The 16,200-nt window shown below is 39.6% G+C and overlaps 1 protein-coding gene and 1 long non-coding RNA gene across 4 annotated transcripts in view; both read right to left on the reverse strand.

The window, feature by feature from the left end:
- LOC120544688 overlaps window positions 1-4,814 on the reverse strand; it is a 41,592-nt gene extending 36,778 nt beyond the window's left edge. For both annotated transcript variants that reach the window (XR_005636536.1, XR_005636537.1), the window contains exons 1-2: window positions 4,487-4,814; window positions 4,148-4,215 (exon numbers count right to left, since the gene is read on the reverse strand). This is a non-coding gene — a long non-coding RNA (uncharacterized LOC120544688). The remainder of the gene's footprint in view (window positions 1-4,147; window positions 4,216-4,486) is intronic.
- A 743-nt stretch (window positions 4,815-5,557) lies between these two features.
- Window positions 5,558-16,200, reverse strand: part of gtf2ird1 (GTF2I repeat domain containing 1) — a 39,987-nt gene continuing 29,344 nt past the window's right edge. Inside the window, exons 16-27 of one of the 2 annotated variants that reach the window (XM_039778619.1) lie at window positions 15,966-16,046; window positions 14,589-14,772; window positions 13,522-13,583; window positions 11,722-11,793; window positions 11,263-11,530; window positions 9,826-9,854; window positions 9,663-9,710; window positions 9,489-9,566; window positions 8,498-8,690; window positions 8,036-8,073; window positions 7,840-7,946; window positions 5,558-6,591 (exon numbers count right to left, since the gene is read on the reverse strand). In XM_039778619.1, coding sequence (XP_039634553.1) covers window positions 6,523-6,591; window positions 7,840-7,946; window positions 8,036-8,073; window positions 8,498-8,690; window positions 9,489-9,566; window positions 9,663-9,710; window positions 9,826-9,854; window positions 11,263-11,530; window positions 11,722-11,793; window positions 13,522-13,583; window positions 14,589-14,772; window positions 15,966-16,046 — 1,229 coding nt within the window. In that variant the 3' untranslated portion in view covers window positions 5,558-6,522. Of the gene's footprint in view, window positions 6,592-7,839; window positions 7,950-8,035; window positions 8,074-8,497; window positions 8,691-9,488; window positions 9,567-9,662; window positions 9,711-9,825; window positions 9,855-11,262; window positions 11,531-11,721; window positions 11,794-13,521; window positions 13,584-14,588; window positions 14,773-15,965; window positions 16,047-16,200 lie in introns of both variants that reach the window. The other variant, XM_039778618.1, reaches the window with a different exon arrangement.

Below are 16,200 nucleotides of genomic sequence, written 5' to 3' on the forward strand. Positions count from 1 at the left end.
ATAATATTGAAAAATAAAACTAATTGAGATTTAAATTTTATTGTTTATGGTTTAGCTCAAACACCCCTTACCTATTCAAAAGAGTGGAACGCGATCCCTGTTATTAGTGTATAAGTTTAAGTCAGTTTAAATTAAAAAAATAAATAGGCATATGCACTGGTGTGTCCTATGTGTTCCTATTAGTGTTATGTGGAATTATCATTTCTATATTATTGTAGTGCACTGTATATGCCCAGGGAGATGGAAATTAGAAATTCAAATTGTAAAGGTTGTGTCTCCCCTTTAGTCTACATAACATGTCATAGCATGTTACCACTTTATGTACAACTGTTCATTTATCATAAAGACTGAAACTCAACTTCTAATAAATCAGAAAACAAAATACACCAAAAATATGAACTAAATACAAAATATAATGTAGGCTATAGCCTACGGCATAATTTAAACAAGTCTCCCGAAAAGAAATGGGTATCTCTCATAGACTAATAATATACAGTCTATGGTATATCTCTCCTATGTATGTATGTATGTATGTATGTATGTATGTATGTATGTATTGAGTTTAACTCCAAAACGACAGTTAACACAGGTTCCCATTAATCTTATGATGGACATGTGTTGTGATATTTAAACAAACAATCCGTCAACGGCGAAATAAAAGCCTCTTATTTACGGAACCGGTCTAAAAGACCTCCGGGGTCCTACAGCGGGGTCTCCGAGTGCGACTGTGGCCCCGGCAGGCGTAAGCTGGTGGCCGCGTCAATTTATGGAGCTCCGAAAACTTTGGAGCAAGTTGTCAATTCGGCAAAGATTTTCACAAGAAAATCTAAATCTTTCATTTCTCGCCTAAAATGTTCTCAGAAGTGAATTTAGTGATGAATAAGATGGCGAAAATTGTTAAAATTGTCCCGTTTTTTGGGCTGTCTATGTACTGGAAATCCAACCATCACTGAATGCCGAAATGAATGTTGGGATACAGGTGCTGCGAAGTTCATACAAGTTACCAACCGATGTAGCCCATGATGTAGCCTCGGTAAATGGGCGTGTCAAGAATACATCCGGGAATTTTAACTGTTCTTGGCGAAATGGGAACTTGTGTATTGGGACAGTACTTTGGCAACACGAGATGACATTTTACAGGGACACAAGAACACAAGTCAATAGAAGAACACCTATTGGGAAACGCCCATGATGTTTGCATTACCTGCAGACTTACACTGAATGCCAAAAAAAAGTGTAGAAGTTTTAATATCTCAAAAATAGAAAAGTTATATTGAAAAAAAGTAGAGCATGGTTTTTAAATTAAGTGCATTTGTGGCATTTGCAAACTGCTCCAGTCACCAGTAAGCATTAAGAAGTATGATCTGAGCTGTATTGTATTTGTATACATATACAGCACTGTACAAAAGTCTTAGGCAGGTGTGAAAAAGTGCTGCAAACTAAGAATGCTTTCAAAAATATAAATGATTGTATTTGTAATCAATTTACAAAATGCAAAGTGTGCAAACAAGAAAAAAAAAAATCTAAATCTCATCAATATTTGGTGTTACTACCCTTTGCCTTCAAACCAGCATCAATTCTTATAGCTACACTTGCAAAAAGTCAGAGATTTTATAGGATTGTAGTCAGGTGTATGGTCAACCAAGTCTAGTATATAGGTAGTTATACTGCATCAGCAAGGTCTCTCCCAGACAAATATGTCACAGCATACTGGTGTTTCAAGATATGCTCTTCAAGCTCTTTTGAAAAAGCACAAAGAAACGGGCAACGTTGAGGATCGTAGACAGCGGTCGGACAAGAAAACTTGTGATGAAACACATCAAGCTTATTTCCCTTCGAAATCGGAAGATGTCCAGCAGTGCCATCAGCTCAGAACTGGCAGAAACCAGTGGGACCCAGGTGCACCCATCTACTGTCCGGAGAAGTCTGACCAGAAGTGGTCTTCATGGAAGAGTTGCAGCCAAATGGCCATACCTCCGTCACCGAAACAAGGCCAAGCGACTCAACTATGCACGAAAACATAGGAACTGGGGTGCAGAAAAATGGCAGCAGGTGCTCTGGACTGATGAGTCAAAATTTTAAATATTTGGCTGTAGCAGAAGGCAGGTTGTTTGGCTGTGAAGCGGTACAATAATGAGTGTCTGCAGGCAACAGTGAAGCATGGTGGTGCTTCCTTGCAAGTTTGGGGCTGCATTTCTGCAAATGGAGTTGGAGATTTGGTCCGGATTAATTACATGTCATTTAGCAGACACTTTTATCCAAAACGACTTACAATTGCTATATAGGTTAGAGGTTGCACGCCTCTGGAGCAACTAGGGGTTAAGGGTCTTGCTCAGGAACACATTGGTTGATGTGGGAATCGAGCCCAGGTCTCCCACACCAAAGGTATGGGTCATAGCCACTGCACCAACACCAATGGGGTCCTCAATGCTGAGAAATACAGGCAGATACTTATCCATCATGCAATATTATCAGGGAGGCGTATGATTGGCCCTAAATTTATTCTGCAGCAGGACAACGACCCCAAACAAACAGCCAAGAGCATTAAGAACTATCTTCAGTGTAAAGAAGAACAAGAAGTCCTGGAAGTGATGGCACGGCCCCCCACAGAGCCCTGATCTCAGCATCATCGAGTCTGTCTGGGATAACATGGAGACAGAAGGATTTCAGGAAGCCTACATCCACAGAAGATCTGTGGTTAGATCTCCAAGATGTTCGGAACAACCTACCAGCAGAGTTCCTTCAAAAACTTTGTGCGAGTGGACCTAGAACAGCTGATGCCGTCTTGAAGGCAAAGTGTGGTCACACCAAATATTGATTTGATTTAGATTTCTCTTCTGTTCATTCACTGCATTTTGTTAATTGATCAAAATAAACCATTAACACTTCCATTTTTGAAAGCATTCTTACAGCATTTTTTTCCCCATACCTGCCTAAAACTTTTGCACAGTACTGTATCAACTAACAATACAATAACAATGTATGTATAACAAAATGTATTAGTTGTATTTATGCATCTATTTCTAATGCATCTATGACTAAAGAAGCAGTTTGAGGAAAACACCCCGAGTTCCCATTTATATATTCTAAGCAAACCATCCACAACTGTCAACTGGTTGATTATATTGCTAAATGCTGATTGGTGCAATAGTATGGGACCAGCGGAGCACCACGCTCTTCTGCGAACATTAAAATGTCAAGCTCAAGTTACAGTCGTAACGTTACTTTCAAGGCCAAGAAGCATTTCACACAAACCCTTTACAATATTTTGTGGTGTGGTTTTGCGTTACAAAAATATCCCTGTTCATGATAGCACTACGGTGTAGCATGAAACAAAGCATGAAAACATCCGTGCAACAGCGCTTCCAATGGTCACCTCTTCAGATGGGCACAAAATAACGTTACATTAAAAGTTAAACACTGTTTGAAACTAGGAAAAAAAATATATATATAATTTATAGTCTGACATTTTACCAGGGATGGAAAGAGTATCAATTAGAATATTACTGAAGAGTAAATCAAATTTAAAAGTTTTAACTTTTTACTCAAGTTTAAGCTTTAGTGTGTAACGTTTTGATATTAACAAACGTTCGTTACATTCCAGCCATTGCCAAATTAGTTGCTACAAAGCTAATTAAGACTATCAGCTCCACACAACTCTCTGGATTTCTCAGTATGGTCATGTTCAGAAGATTGTGATGTCAGTGACTGAATATAATTACCTCTTCTGAAGAGTATCATGTTTTTTTTAATCCTACGTGTCCTCCTTAGCTACTAGCAACTGCATCAAGGAGGGGTGGGGGCGCATGCGCGATCATGGAAGGCTTGTCTCATGTGGACGCGCCGACAGTGTTGTCGTCATTACTTAGAATTCCTCATGGGGGGCGACAGAAACATAGCTTTAAAAGTAAAATTAGCCTGCTTTAAAAATGTCCTTAGATAAAAGTAAGTCTGTTAAAATGTACTCTACATTGTTGTAGCAGTTGCAATACAAAGTGAGAAAGGGTGCAAACAAAAAATAAAACAATAGGATGATGGTATATGATAGACCCATAAATTGAAGAAAAAAAAACCCCACACATTTAGGCTACAAAATAAAAGTGCATTAACATGTTAACGTAAGGCCTCCATTCTTAAGAAGTCTGACCTGGTCACTTGGTCGCTCTCTCGAAACTGGTCATCAATTATTCAACAGCCGTTCTCATTGTAACCTCACTGGAATAGGGCAGAAATTCAGACAATTAAACAAAAAAAATAACAATAAATAACTAACTTTACACCGCGGCGGGTGCAACAAACTTATGTTACACCAATGAAATAAGAGACCCTTCTTATAGGGTCAACAGCAGAATAAAACATCACCAAAGCAGACAACACAAACACGTATGAACAATATAAACTCCACAGCGGCTGCAGCCACAAAATGCAGTTTTAGCACAACCTGTTGTGCACAAACATCCACTAAATAGTTTGTTGCTGTACTTACCTGTGTAAATGATATTCGGAGTCTTGTGCACCGCAAAGTCCTCCAAAAGGTTCAACTTCTGCTACTTTATTTCCCCGTGCATCATATAACCCATAGACATTAGGTCTAGGATATAACCTGTTGTCCGCTCAACCTCAACCTCTCTGTCGCCGCGCCCCTCGACGTTTTCATACACTCTGAGCTGAATGAGGCTCTGCAGTCACAACTGTTACAGAGATTAACGGTCGCAAACAGAGGAAAGTCCTCACACACCTCCCTGGAAGTAACAATTCCTGTGTAAAAGGTAGAAGTCACAGCTGGAGGAACCCTGTGAGCATTTTAGCATTTAGCATGTTAGCCACACCCAGCATACACCTGTGTTTGATTAGGGTCACTTAGCTGCTGGCCAGGTGGTGCATTAAATCAGTGATTACTTAAGGTAGCTGCAGAGCCTGTCTATGGAGAGCCTGTTCACTCCCTATCTCACTCCCTATTAGCCCCATTGTACCAACCCGGGATTTTCCCGAGAGTGGAAGTTCTCCCCTTATTAGACATTCTCTGGTAGCTGCAACCTTCTTCTTCTTCTTCTTCTTCTTCTTCTTCTTCTTCTTCTTCTTCTTCTTCTTCTCCTTCTTCTTCTTCTCAACAATGCCGAGGTACACAATGACGTAATTCTAATATGTATAACAATATTTATAACATATTTCCAGAAAACGTCCTTGGAAATTATTGGGAAAATGATGGACCTTTGACATGAGTGTCACTGAAAATACCTCAACAGAGCACCCAATTAGCAATTTCTTCACTAAAAAGGTATGATGTGAAGGAAATGTGACACACTTTTAAAAGTAAAGAACAATAATTTGCCCAACATTAATTAGTTCAGTAAATATATACATACATCTTTCAGTGTGACTGATCAGACAGTAATTTTACCATTGTCTTTGTTACAGAGCTTATTCTTCATATTTTCCAAAAACCCACAAAAAAAAAAAAACTCGGCTATTAACGAACATAACACTTGGAGGTGAAGATGGCCTTCTGTAGATCAGACAGTACAGTTACTGCACATCAAAAATAAACTCCAACAAATTGAAAGTGCAAGGCAACACATTTTATTTCAAAGGCCTAATTGGCGTTAAGGTACAGCATATTAAATATCGTTAGTCCAGAGACGGTCATCGCAGAATAACATACCATTCTTTCCTTTACATGATACATTCAAGCTGACTTTTAATGAGATATTTTACATATTGTTAATGTGGTGCAAACATAAAAAGGCTTTGTACTGAAGGTCTTGTATTTACTGCAGGTGCTTCCTGCTGCTGTGCGAGCAGAGGTTCTACCTATCGGGCAAACTTTAAGTCCATTTTATCTCCTTTAATTTCTGATGGCTTGTGGTCGCCACAACACCCAATTAAGACACTTCATTGCTGCCGTTTAACTTGATTTCAGCGGTTACCTGTAGTTACTAGTAGCATCTGTATTATTGTGATAGTTCCTCAAGAAACTATATAACAGAATAATGTATTTTACATCCCTGCACATAATGTTATATTTCAATAAATATAATAAATAAAAAGTACAAATATCTGAATATTATGGAACCAGATCCGTTATCAAAGACATTTTTTTGCAAACCAAATGCTGGATACAACATGACTCAGTGGATGGACACTTTGTAAATGCAAGGGCAAATATGACTTTCATAATGTCTTTAGCTATGTAAAATAATAACTATATTACTTGATGATGATACTTTATGATCAGCTTTAGAAGGAAAAACAAAAACTGACTGCCGGCACTGTGTGGAGGCGGGAGACAGAAAACAAGCCAAGCTTTTGCCCTGCAACATTTTGATGCACATACATTCTGTTGTTCCTCAACACTCAGGACGCCATTCACAAAGTCAAACCTTCAATTCTCTGTAGTCAGTCTGGAGAGATTTTTTAGTCTGAGCACTCTGACAAAGTGTTAGTGTCGCATGTGGAAGAGTCATGAATATCACTTTGACACGCTCCTCCTTTTATCCCTTTGCTGCAGTCCAGGTTTGTCCTTCAGTAATTGACTTTCCCGGGAACCTGCACATTCACTCCGCTGTAGTCCACCATGTACATGGGCCACTGCTGCAGGCGCGTGCGCACACACACACACACACACACACACACACACACACACACACACACACACACACACACACACACACACACACACACACACACACACACACACACACACGCACACACACAATGATAGAGGAAAGTCAGTCGTAATGGTGTAGAAAAAGCTTTCATGAGTACAAAGAGGTTGTTCACCTTGCCACAAAACGCAGTTTTAATGTGCGGTTTCAGTAGTTACAGTTCAACACACAGTCGTGTGTTGCTACAGAGATTTGGCACTAAGGAGTGAAATTAAATATCAGTTTAAAGCAGGATTTTATTCCACATTTTGAGGACAGCGTCAGTCAACTGTTAGAGGATAAGCCTGGAGTTATTATATGGTTTCCTTTTTTTCAACAAATGCCCTGAACAGACCAAAACCAACAATGTGTTAGTCCGTCTGACTTCCCTACCCTGTCTGTAGCACTCAGCCCCAGGCCCACTGGTTCCTACCGAAGGTACACATCTTAAAGGGGACCTATCGACGTTTTTTTCTACTCTTGGCTTATGTGTCACATCACACCGAGCCAGCGGGTTGGTCATCTGCTCCAGGCAGGCGACCGCTACTGCAGCGCTTTTAAGTTTTTATTATGGATTACGTTACTGCAGTGTTTACATTCTCACATGTAGCTACATGCTCAGTCAGCAAAATCTGTAATCTTGGCTGCCAATGTTGTTAATTTCTCCCCAATTCCGGGTCACGGTACTACTAAAACATCTCTGGTTGTGTAGTATTTCGTTTAAAAGCCTTAATTTGTTATTTTTGACGTAGAAAGTGCTGCTATATTCCATTACAATCCCTGCTAAGTACAAGTAGCTGCTTGCTAACGCCATGGAAAGGTGTAATCTTGGCTGCCTATGTTGTTAATTTCTCCCCAATTGTCACATTACAGCTGGAACATGTCCGGTTGTGTTGTATTTGGTTTAGAAGCCTTTATTTGTGAAATGCTATATATATGGCAATCCTTCTTAGTAGGACCAATTCATTGTTATGTTGACAATAATACAAATATAGAATGTCACCAGACTTATCCTTAAACAAACAAGACCATGTCAGGATTGTTCGCCTAAACTGCATGCTATGTGTAAAGCCAACAGGTAAAATTTAGCAGAATAGATTTACCATATAAAACACCTATCAATCATGTTTTATCGATGATTAGTTTCTCGTTTCTCTTGGTAAGTAACAGATGCCCTCCTGCTTTTCAAACTTACCATCACTGGAATCTGATTGGTTGATATGCCCAGGTCGGAGGAGGCAGGCACTCGGTTGCTCTCCTGGACTCTTTTGCGCTTTCGTCGATTGGTGGAGGCGTCTGTCCCTACTGGAGACACAATGGCGTTTACTTCCATGTGGCTTTTAAGCACAGAGATCTACTTACTTAGTAACACAAGGAACTGAAACACCTACCTGTGTTACAAGCTTGGCTACAGATTTCTGCAAAAGGTCTGTGTGAGAGAGAAAAAGCCAGGCAATTTCATGACAGAGCAAAAATAAAAATAATTTATAAAAATATATATATATTTTATTTTACAATATAAAAACATTAGGGTAATTTGCATAAGACTGCTGTTCAGACTGCACTCATTTCATACCTAAAAGTGTGCATGATATAGGTCTTTGCCTCCATTCTTTCATCATGGCTTAACTGCTTCGATGTCAACATACTATTCACTATTTGATATTATTATTTACATTTGCTGCTGCGGAAGATTTATTCTTTGACATCGCAGAGCCTGGATTTAAATCCAAAGCATAAATAAACCATAATAAGCTTAACTACCAAGAAGAAAAAGCCCTAAATTCCCACTGAAATATACAACGTGGTGACAGCGAACAGGCTGCTGAATATTCAGGTGTCTCAACACTCACTGTAGCTGGCTCTTGATGTTGAATGTTATTCTATCTGTGGCTTGAAGGATTTTCTCCAGGCACACAATGTCGTAGGTGTTGGGGTTTCGGAAGGGGATATCGTCTGGAAGGCCACTAACTTCGACAGACTCTGGACTGCCACGGATTAGCTTGTACGGGACCACGACGGAGCGGTCTAAGCCCAGAGCCTCACCTGAACACACAACACGTCCATATGATCAAAAAGAGACAGATATTAAACTTTTTGATCACCTGCAAAGAGCTGCTAACACAAGGACAAAAAGGTGGTGGTTTTTCCTGACAGTTGTACTAAGAAATAAATAAGAAATATACATGTTCCTTTTTACTTGTACTCATTATTGTGGGAAAGAGAACAGCCTGAGGAAAAATAATGAGGTGAATATATAAAGCTAATTATTCTAATGACAATCTGTGCAGCTGCAAAAACGATGTGCATTTTGGTTCTGATACCAGGCCTTTTTTTTTTTTTTTACTGTTTTATAATGTGATACTGCTCACATATTTAGTCTGGAGCAAATTATTGTTCATTTAAGTGATTCAGGGAAGCTAACAGTAGCTATTAATTATGTAAATGAGCACAGAAGGACAATGACACTACTACTCGAATGCAAACATACAGCGACATTCACACATATCAAGTAGGGCTGTCAAAATTGATGCCCAAATATTCCTTCACAAAAACACATTTTTAAAATATCTATATGACTTACACATTACAAAATAAAAAAATGTTCCCCCCACAATCGAAAATTCATTTTTATATTTGAATGTCTTTTTTGTTTTGTTTATACAATTCAAATATATTTGAATTTATAATACTCATTGACAGCCCATATATTGTGCCACGGTTTGTACAAGTGTTTCTTGCATAAGGCCCATTGTTCCTGGTCTTTAAAAACGTAATGGAAGCTGCTCAAATTCAACTCAAACAAAAACTCAAGTTGATATGTCACACAAGAAGTCTAGTTACCGTATTTTTTGTTAAACAGTTCCTTGACTTGCTCTCGAAGGACTACTTTCTCCCCCATGCGGTTAATATCGTCATCATCTGTCAGGTGAAAAGAATTTAAGTTACTGACAACTTTTTAAAATAAAGTTCCTGAGCAACAGGAAAGTGTCTGCTATAAAAAAAAAGTTTACTCACCACTTATTGAGGCGTAGGCCTTCTTTAGTAAAGTGACGCGTCGAGGTGCTGATAAAAATGGTGAATTCAATTTTATTATAAATATCACATGACCCAGTTTTATGTGCTACATCATGATTATTTGATCAGACTGTATGTGGTAAAAACCAAATTCTGCTCTTACCTGGTTTAGGAATGAGTCCCTGAAAAGGTCTGCGAAGAACAAAGTGATATGAGCAGGTCATCCTGGAGTCATGTTAAAGGTTGAACAGGTGCTTTCAAATATTTTGTTATAATTTAAACTTGAAGGCTCTCCTGGAGTAGTAGTATTTATTTGATTTTAAATTTTAAAATGTATTGTATTTAACCAGGAAAAGCCTCATTGAGATTAAAAACCTCCTCTACAAGAGTGTCCTGGCCAATACAGCAGCAGCACATCAAACAAAGTTTCAGACATACAACATATAACAGTTACAGGCAATAACATTTCAGATCGCAGCATGAGTATACCAAAAATAAGACACAGGTCCTCATATCCTACATCACATAGGGGCAAATAGCTCAGTCAAAGCATCTACAGCCTCCAACTCATTCAATCTATTTTAGAAAACACTGTAAGAGTCCCTAAAAGCCCTTTTCAGGTATTTATATGAAGATACAGACTTGACCACAATGCCCTGAAACGTAATAATAGATGAAAGGTTCTGATTCTCAGGATTCATAATCAATTTCAACTCATGAAAGGTGTGTTGAACAGTATCAAAAGCAGAAGAAGACTGTGTAATATGTCATTTAATTATGTGTTCATCAAGCAATAGTATTATCTGTGACAGGCCACAATATCACAGCCGAGGGGTATTATTTGGACCAATTAAACACAGGTTCACTGGGAGAGACAGAGCATGAGTAACTGGTGTTTAAGTGATGAGTGGATTCTAGGGGTGTAAGAAAAATTCGATACACTTGAGTATCGCAATATTTTATTTTGCAATACATTTTCGAAAAGGCAATATTTATTTTTATTTTTTTTTACGTGCAAAAATATTCATGTAAGACAATGGTTCACGTTTATGTTGTGTTCAAACTCCCTACCGCTAGATGGCTATGCTGAGATGCACCACTAGTGTCTTTGCCTAACAGTGCCTAGCAGTGCCTGACTTTTTGCTAGAAGCTAAAAATGTAGTTATGGCTGAACTTTGGCCTATTTTAGCATATAAATATTTGCTCACTAAGAACCTGTGAACCACAATCCCAAACTGGTGTTTGATTTTCTGTGAACTCAATTGTTTACCTAAAGTCAGTCCGAAGAAAGTGCGGCGTATTTGAAAAAATGCGGCCCCTGCATAAATATGCAGACTTTGGCTGATTATGCATTGAATTATGCGATCGCATAATCGCGTTTTTCTGGAGGGACTGTAAAGTAAACTTCTTTGACTTTTATGAACATCATGTCTTTTTTTAAATATTAGTTTTTCTAAAATTATACTTTAAAAAAATCCCAAGATATCACCTTACGCACAGTATTGAAATATATTGCAATATATTGAATCGTGACCCATGTATCGTGATACGTATCGTATTGCCAGATTCTTGCCAATACACAGCCCTAGCAGATTCCCACCTGGTGATGGTAAAACTGATTTTGTCAGCGACCGCCAGGATCCTCTCCAGGTTCTGGGAGCCAAAGGTGCAGGGCTTCCTGAAGGGGATGCCGGGGGGAAGGCCCTCGATGATGACCGAATCCGGGTTGTTCTTGATCCTCTTGTAAGGCACTTGGACGGGGTACTTGATGCCCAGTGCCTCCCCATACTTCCTGTTGAACAGATCTTGGACCTGCTCTCGCAGCGTGTTGGCCAGGTCGATCCTGGACAGTTTGGACTCCAGGCACTCTGGAGACAGAAGACACTTTTGAAATGTAATGTTTTTCAAATTTCCATTCCAACAAGCTGCATTTCTTTAGAGTCTGCTGTAGTTATTCAATCTTTCACACTGTTGAGTTTTTAAAGTGGGGATCATAAACATCAGAACCCAACGGCCAATGTTTAATTAATATACAACATCAAATCTAACCCGAACGTACCTGAGAATCCAGGTCTCTTAGATATAGCTGCAGTATCCTCTGTTACTGGTGTTGCTTCCTTGGCGTCCAGCTCTTTGGAAAAAACAAACATTTAAAAGGTTAAACTTTTTTAGTTTTTGTCGCCTGTTAAGATTTACTGAAAACAACAAACGTTAAGAGCTGTTCCTTGTTCCAGAAGCTGAGCTTTGTCACAAATAAAAAGGTAGAGATAGCTGCAGGAAATCCTCGCAACAACTTTCTTTTTTTCCCTTAGAAGAGCTGTTTTAAAAATAGTGCATGAACTGGATTTAACCTCATAATTTCACGCATGCAGAGGACAGAGCAAACAGCATCTTAAATGTGCATTATGAGCTTTCCAGATGGTGGAATATTCTGCACACAGCTGCTGTCTGCTAAGATACTACTTTATCTTCAGCGCTTTCAATATTACAATATGTGGAATGGCAACATCTTTTTAAAATGTATACTGCATGTACAGTAGAAAAATTAAAAATGACTTTGCTTGTGTGCAGAAGGGGTAAATGTTATGGATTAAGAAGACTTAAGAAGAAATGCACAGCTTTTTGACCTCTCCAAAAAAAACTCAAAAAGAGCAAGCAACTGCAAGCACTGTGCAATCTTGCATGCAGAAAAAAACACTTCAGTGTGGCTGCTACTGCAAAAATTTGCATGATCTAAATGACGAATGAAGGCAATATAATAAACGTAAATAAATAACTACATATGAAATATGCACGAACACGCACAAAGTGGCTTTATTTTTTCACTGGGGCTTTAAGGTTAACTTCTCATTATTGCACAGGGTGAAGGAATAACATGGCTTCCTGGATTTGTTGTATTTTTGTGCACTATCCTCTAAACAAAACCTGAGTGTATCTTGGCCTGAATTTAAACAAAACAACTTAACAAAGCCTTTCTAACTTGCCGAAAATGGGCAAAAAAGAACATGATTATTTTTCAGTTATTTACATTTAAAGGTGCCCTGCCACATGTATTTCATTACTTTGTGGTAAAGTTCTACCATGGACTCTGTAAAACGTTTTGTGGAAAAAATGCCTTGGTTACCTTGTTTCAAACCATTCTAGCGTGGTATAGAAAGACTACAGGAAGACTCAGCTCGATTTCTGCCAGTTCTTATTAATATTCAACAAGCTAAGCTGTTTGAATCTGATTGGCTAACAGCTAGCCAATGAGAGCCTGGCTGTCAGAATCCTTTACCCAGCCCAACTGGGTGAGCTAATGAATAGTAATGAGCTCAGGCAATATGATGTCAGACTGACCAGCTTTTGTAATTGGCCTGATTTCTCTGCTTATTTCTTTTCAGTGGCTAGAGCTGACAGAGGAGAGAGCAGTTCATTTTCACATTCACAACATAACAAAAACACATATGGACCTAACATATTTAAAAAAAATGCAAGTAAAAACGGTTTTGTATGGCAGGGTACCTTTAAGCGATGTCACACGTTTTTTCGTACAACATTTTTCGTCACATATAGCAAACATCTCCTCACTATCCGCTAGCTGCCTGTCCCCTGAACACACTGTAAAAACACGGTCTCTGTAGACAGCCCAGGCTCCACAAACGGCAACAAAAACAAACTGCGGCAACCTGCACCACCAAACATAACAAACAGTGTTCCAGCCAATAACCGACAAGAAGGATTAGGGGGTGGGGGTTGGGGGGTTAGTGCGCGGAAGGGAGGGGACAGGATGAGGAGGAGGGAGGGGCGACACCCAACAGCACCTTTAAATACATTATTTACACAAGCCAAACATAACACAAGTATAAGGCGGACATACCTGAATCACAGATGGGCATGGAAGGCATCTCTTGTTTTACTTGCTCAGTTAACAGCTCAGGCCTGGAGACAAACAAAAAGATTATTTACAATAGTTACAAAGTAGCGAGCGAATCCCTAAATTAAATTGTCAATTCCTTGTCTAAAACCTTGTTTAACGATTAAAGCTGCTGTAGGTAAGATTGTGAAGATCCAGGACTTTGCCAACAAATTTGAACATCGACAACTTCTCAGTCCCTCCCCCCTTTCTGCTGCAGCCCAAACCGTTTCCTAAGCCCCTCCCACACAAGGGAGTTTGACAGAACTGCCGGCATGTCAGACAACATTTTCAATAACTAAACACAAACACAACATTAACTTTACTCACCAACAGTAAAACGATGCTAACTAGCAGGCTAGCGTTAGCCATTTCAGCATCATATCAGACCGACCACTGTGCAAACGTTTACAATTATCCTCACCAACGTAGCTTTGTGGACTTTTGACTACTAATAACCAAGTGAAAGATAAATCATTCATGGTAATTATGTTACCTGTCGAGAAGATCTACATCTGCATCGTTCTTCAGATCTTTATAATCCCGAAGCTCACGCCACCTCTGAAAAGCCACTCCTATGATATTCACCCGAGTTTTGGGAAACCTTTCTGCAGCTTGTGCGCGGGGAAGGGGGAGGGGAGAACCCTATTATATGCGTGTGCGTGCCTGAGCAGTGATTGACAGGCAGTTAGACACCCCCTGTGGCCGTGATTGGAGAAAATCGACCGGGAGCAGTGGAATTTTGCCAATCGCACTACAGGCTGTAGGTGGTGCCAGAGGAGCTGGATTTTTTTTATATTACATAATTCATATAGTTCTACTGGAACATAGGGTCAGTTTCAGCAAATATGACAGAAAGTTAGTTTTATAAGACTTACCTACTGCATCTTTAATACGAAGGTAGTGGATAATGATAAAGCAGTGTTAATAAAGGATAAAGGATGTCATTTGCACCTGAAGTGATATACAGTATACTACAACACTGGTCACCCACTCTACCAACAGAACTATCCGGGCGCAACTGCGCTCACCTTTTGATGACAAACTGAATCTGACTGCTAGCAGCTAAGATCTTGCGCAGCTTGGCCGCTCCAAAACAGTTGGGTCTTCGGAGGGAGATTCCCTCTGGTAGCCCAGTGACGTACAGATCGTCTGGGTACATCTGGAACTTGGAGTAGGGCACCTTGGCTGGTTCAGGCAGGCCCAGAGCATCAGCTGAGGAAGAGGAGATAAAAGCTCACTGGTTGCTAGTTTGCTACACAAGTACTATCTTAACAAGCTAATTATTTTTGAGCTATTTGGCTGTCACATAAGCCGCTTTCCGACCGGAGGGATTTTTGCAGTTCCTAGAACATAAAATTCCTAGAACCCTTTTTTTCTTGTGTTCCGACTGGACCAATTTGGGGATTTTTAAGTTCCTCTGGCTGCAGTTCCTGTAACTCTTTCAGCTCCTACTTCAGGGCAGGGTCTTTTCACGGTTCCCTTTTCAGCATAGGGACCTAGGTCAACGAGGGTCGGGTTTCCGGTGCAGACAGACCAACAATGGGACAATTTTAACAGTTTGCGCCATATTATTCATCACTAAATTCACTTCTGACAACGTTTTAGGCGAGAAATTTTAGTTTAGATTTCGAATATAGGCAGTCTTGCGAAAATTGATGCCCCACGTCCACAGTGCAGCAGGCAGAGGCGGGGGAGAGGGAGATACCCGTTTCTCTTCGGGAGACTTGTTTAAATTATGACAAATATGCTATATACATTAGATTTAGTATTTAGTTCATACTTTTTTTGGTGTATTTGTTTTCTGATTTTAACGCTATAAAGACCGTTGCCGTGCTTGCAACACTCCCTTACCCCCCTATAGTCCCTATGGCCACTTGGCCAGTGCGAATGCAAATGGAAAAAACGGTTTTGGGGGAGAGTAGTTAGTAGATTTGCTTAGAAGTGGACTTTTCCTATAACTACGTTCCTGTAACTACTTGGTCGGAAAGGCTATAGTTTTGAGGCTCTCCTGCTCACAGTTACAGTAGTATGATGTTGTTGATCAACTGTTTCCTACATACAATAACTAAAACACTACAAACTGCTCCATAATACCAATGCTCGGTTGGTACCCCTTTGCTTAAACTCCTCTGACATGAAATTCCGATTCATCTTTTTCATCCCCTCTAATTTGCCCAACACTTAACAGACTAATTCTGATGTGTTAAATAATTTAAAAAACTAAAATGTTACAATATTAATATTTGAATAGACTATAAAAGCTTGACTTTTCACTTGCTGTACACGGGTAAAGGGTGTGTACATGAAAAAGGAGATTAAAGCCTTACTGCAAAATTAAATGGCCTGACATAACTTCCTACCCTTGTATGAATGAGGGTTAAGTTCCGCCGCTACATGTAGCTTACCGTACTTAATGTCGAAAAGGCTCTCCACTTGTCTCCGAAGCTGAAGAATCATTTCACCAATGTCCTCCACCAAACTCCCTGCTAAATGAGTCAAAAATATGAAAAACATTTACACCAACAGCATTAAAAGAGAATTATTACATGAGGCCAGCTCGGTTAGTGCCACCTGTGAACATTACTACCTCTCCCCTTGACAACTTTGATAAATTCCACCTGCCCTACACTGACCTGGTAA

The sequence above is a fragment of the Perca fluviatilis genome, chromosome 16 (assembly GCF_010015445.1).
Source record: "Perca fluviatilis chromosome 16, GENO_Pfluv_1.0, whole genome shotgun sequence".
NCBI lineage: Eukaryota > Metazoa > Chordata > Actinopteri > Perciformes > Percidae > Perca > Perca fluviatilis.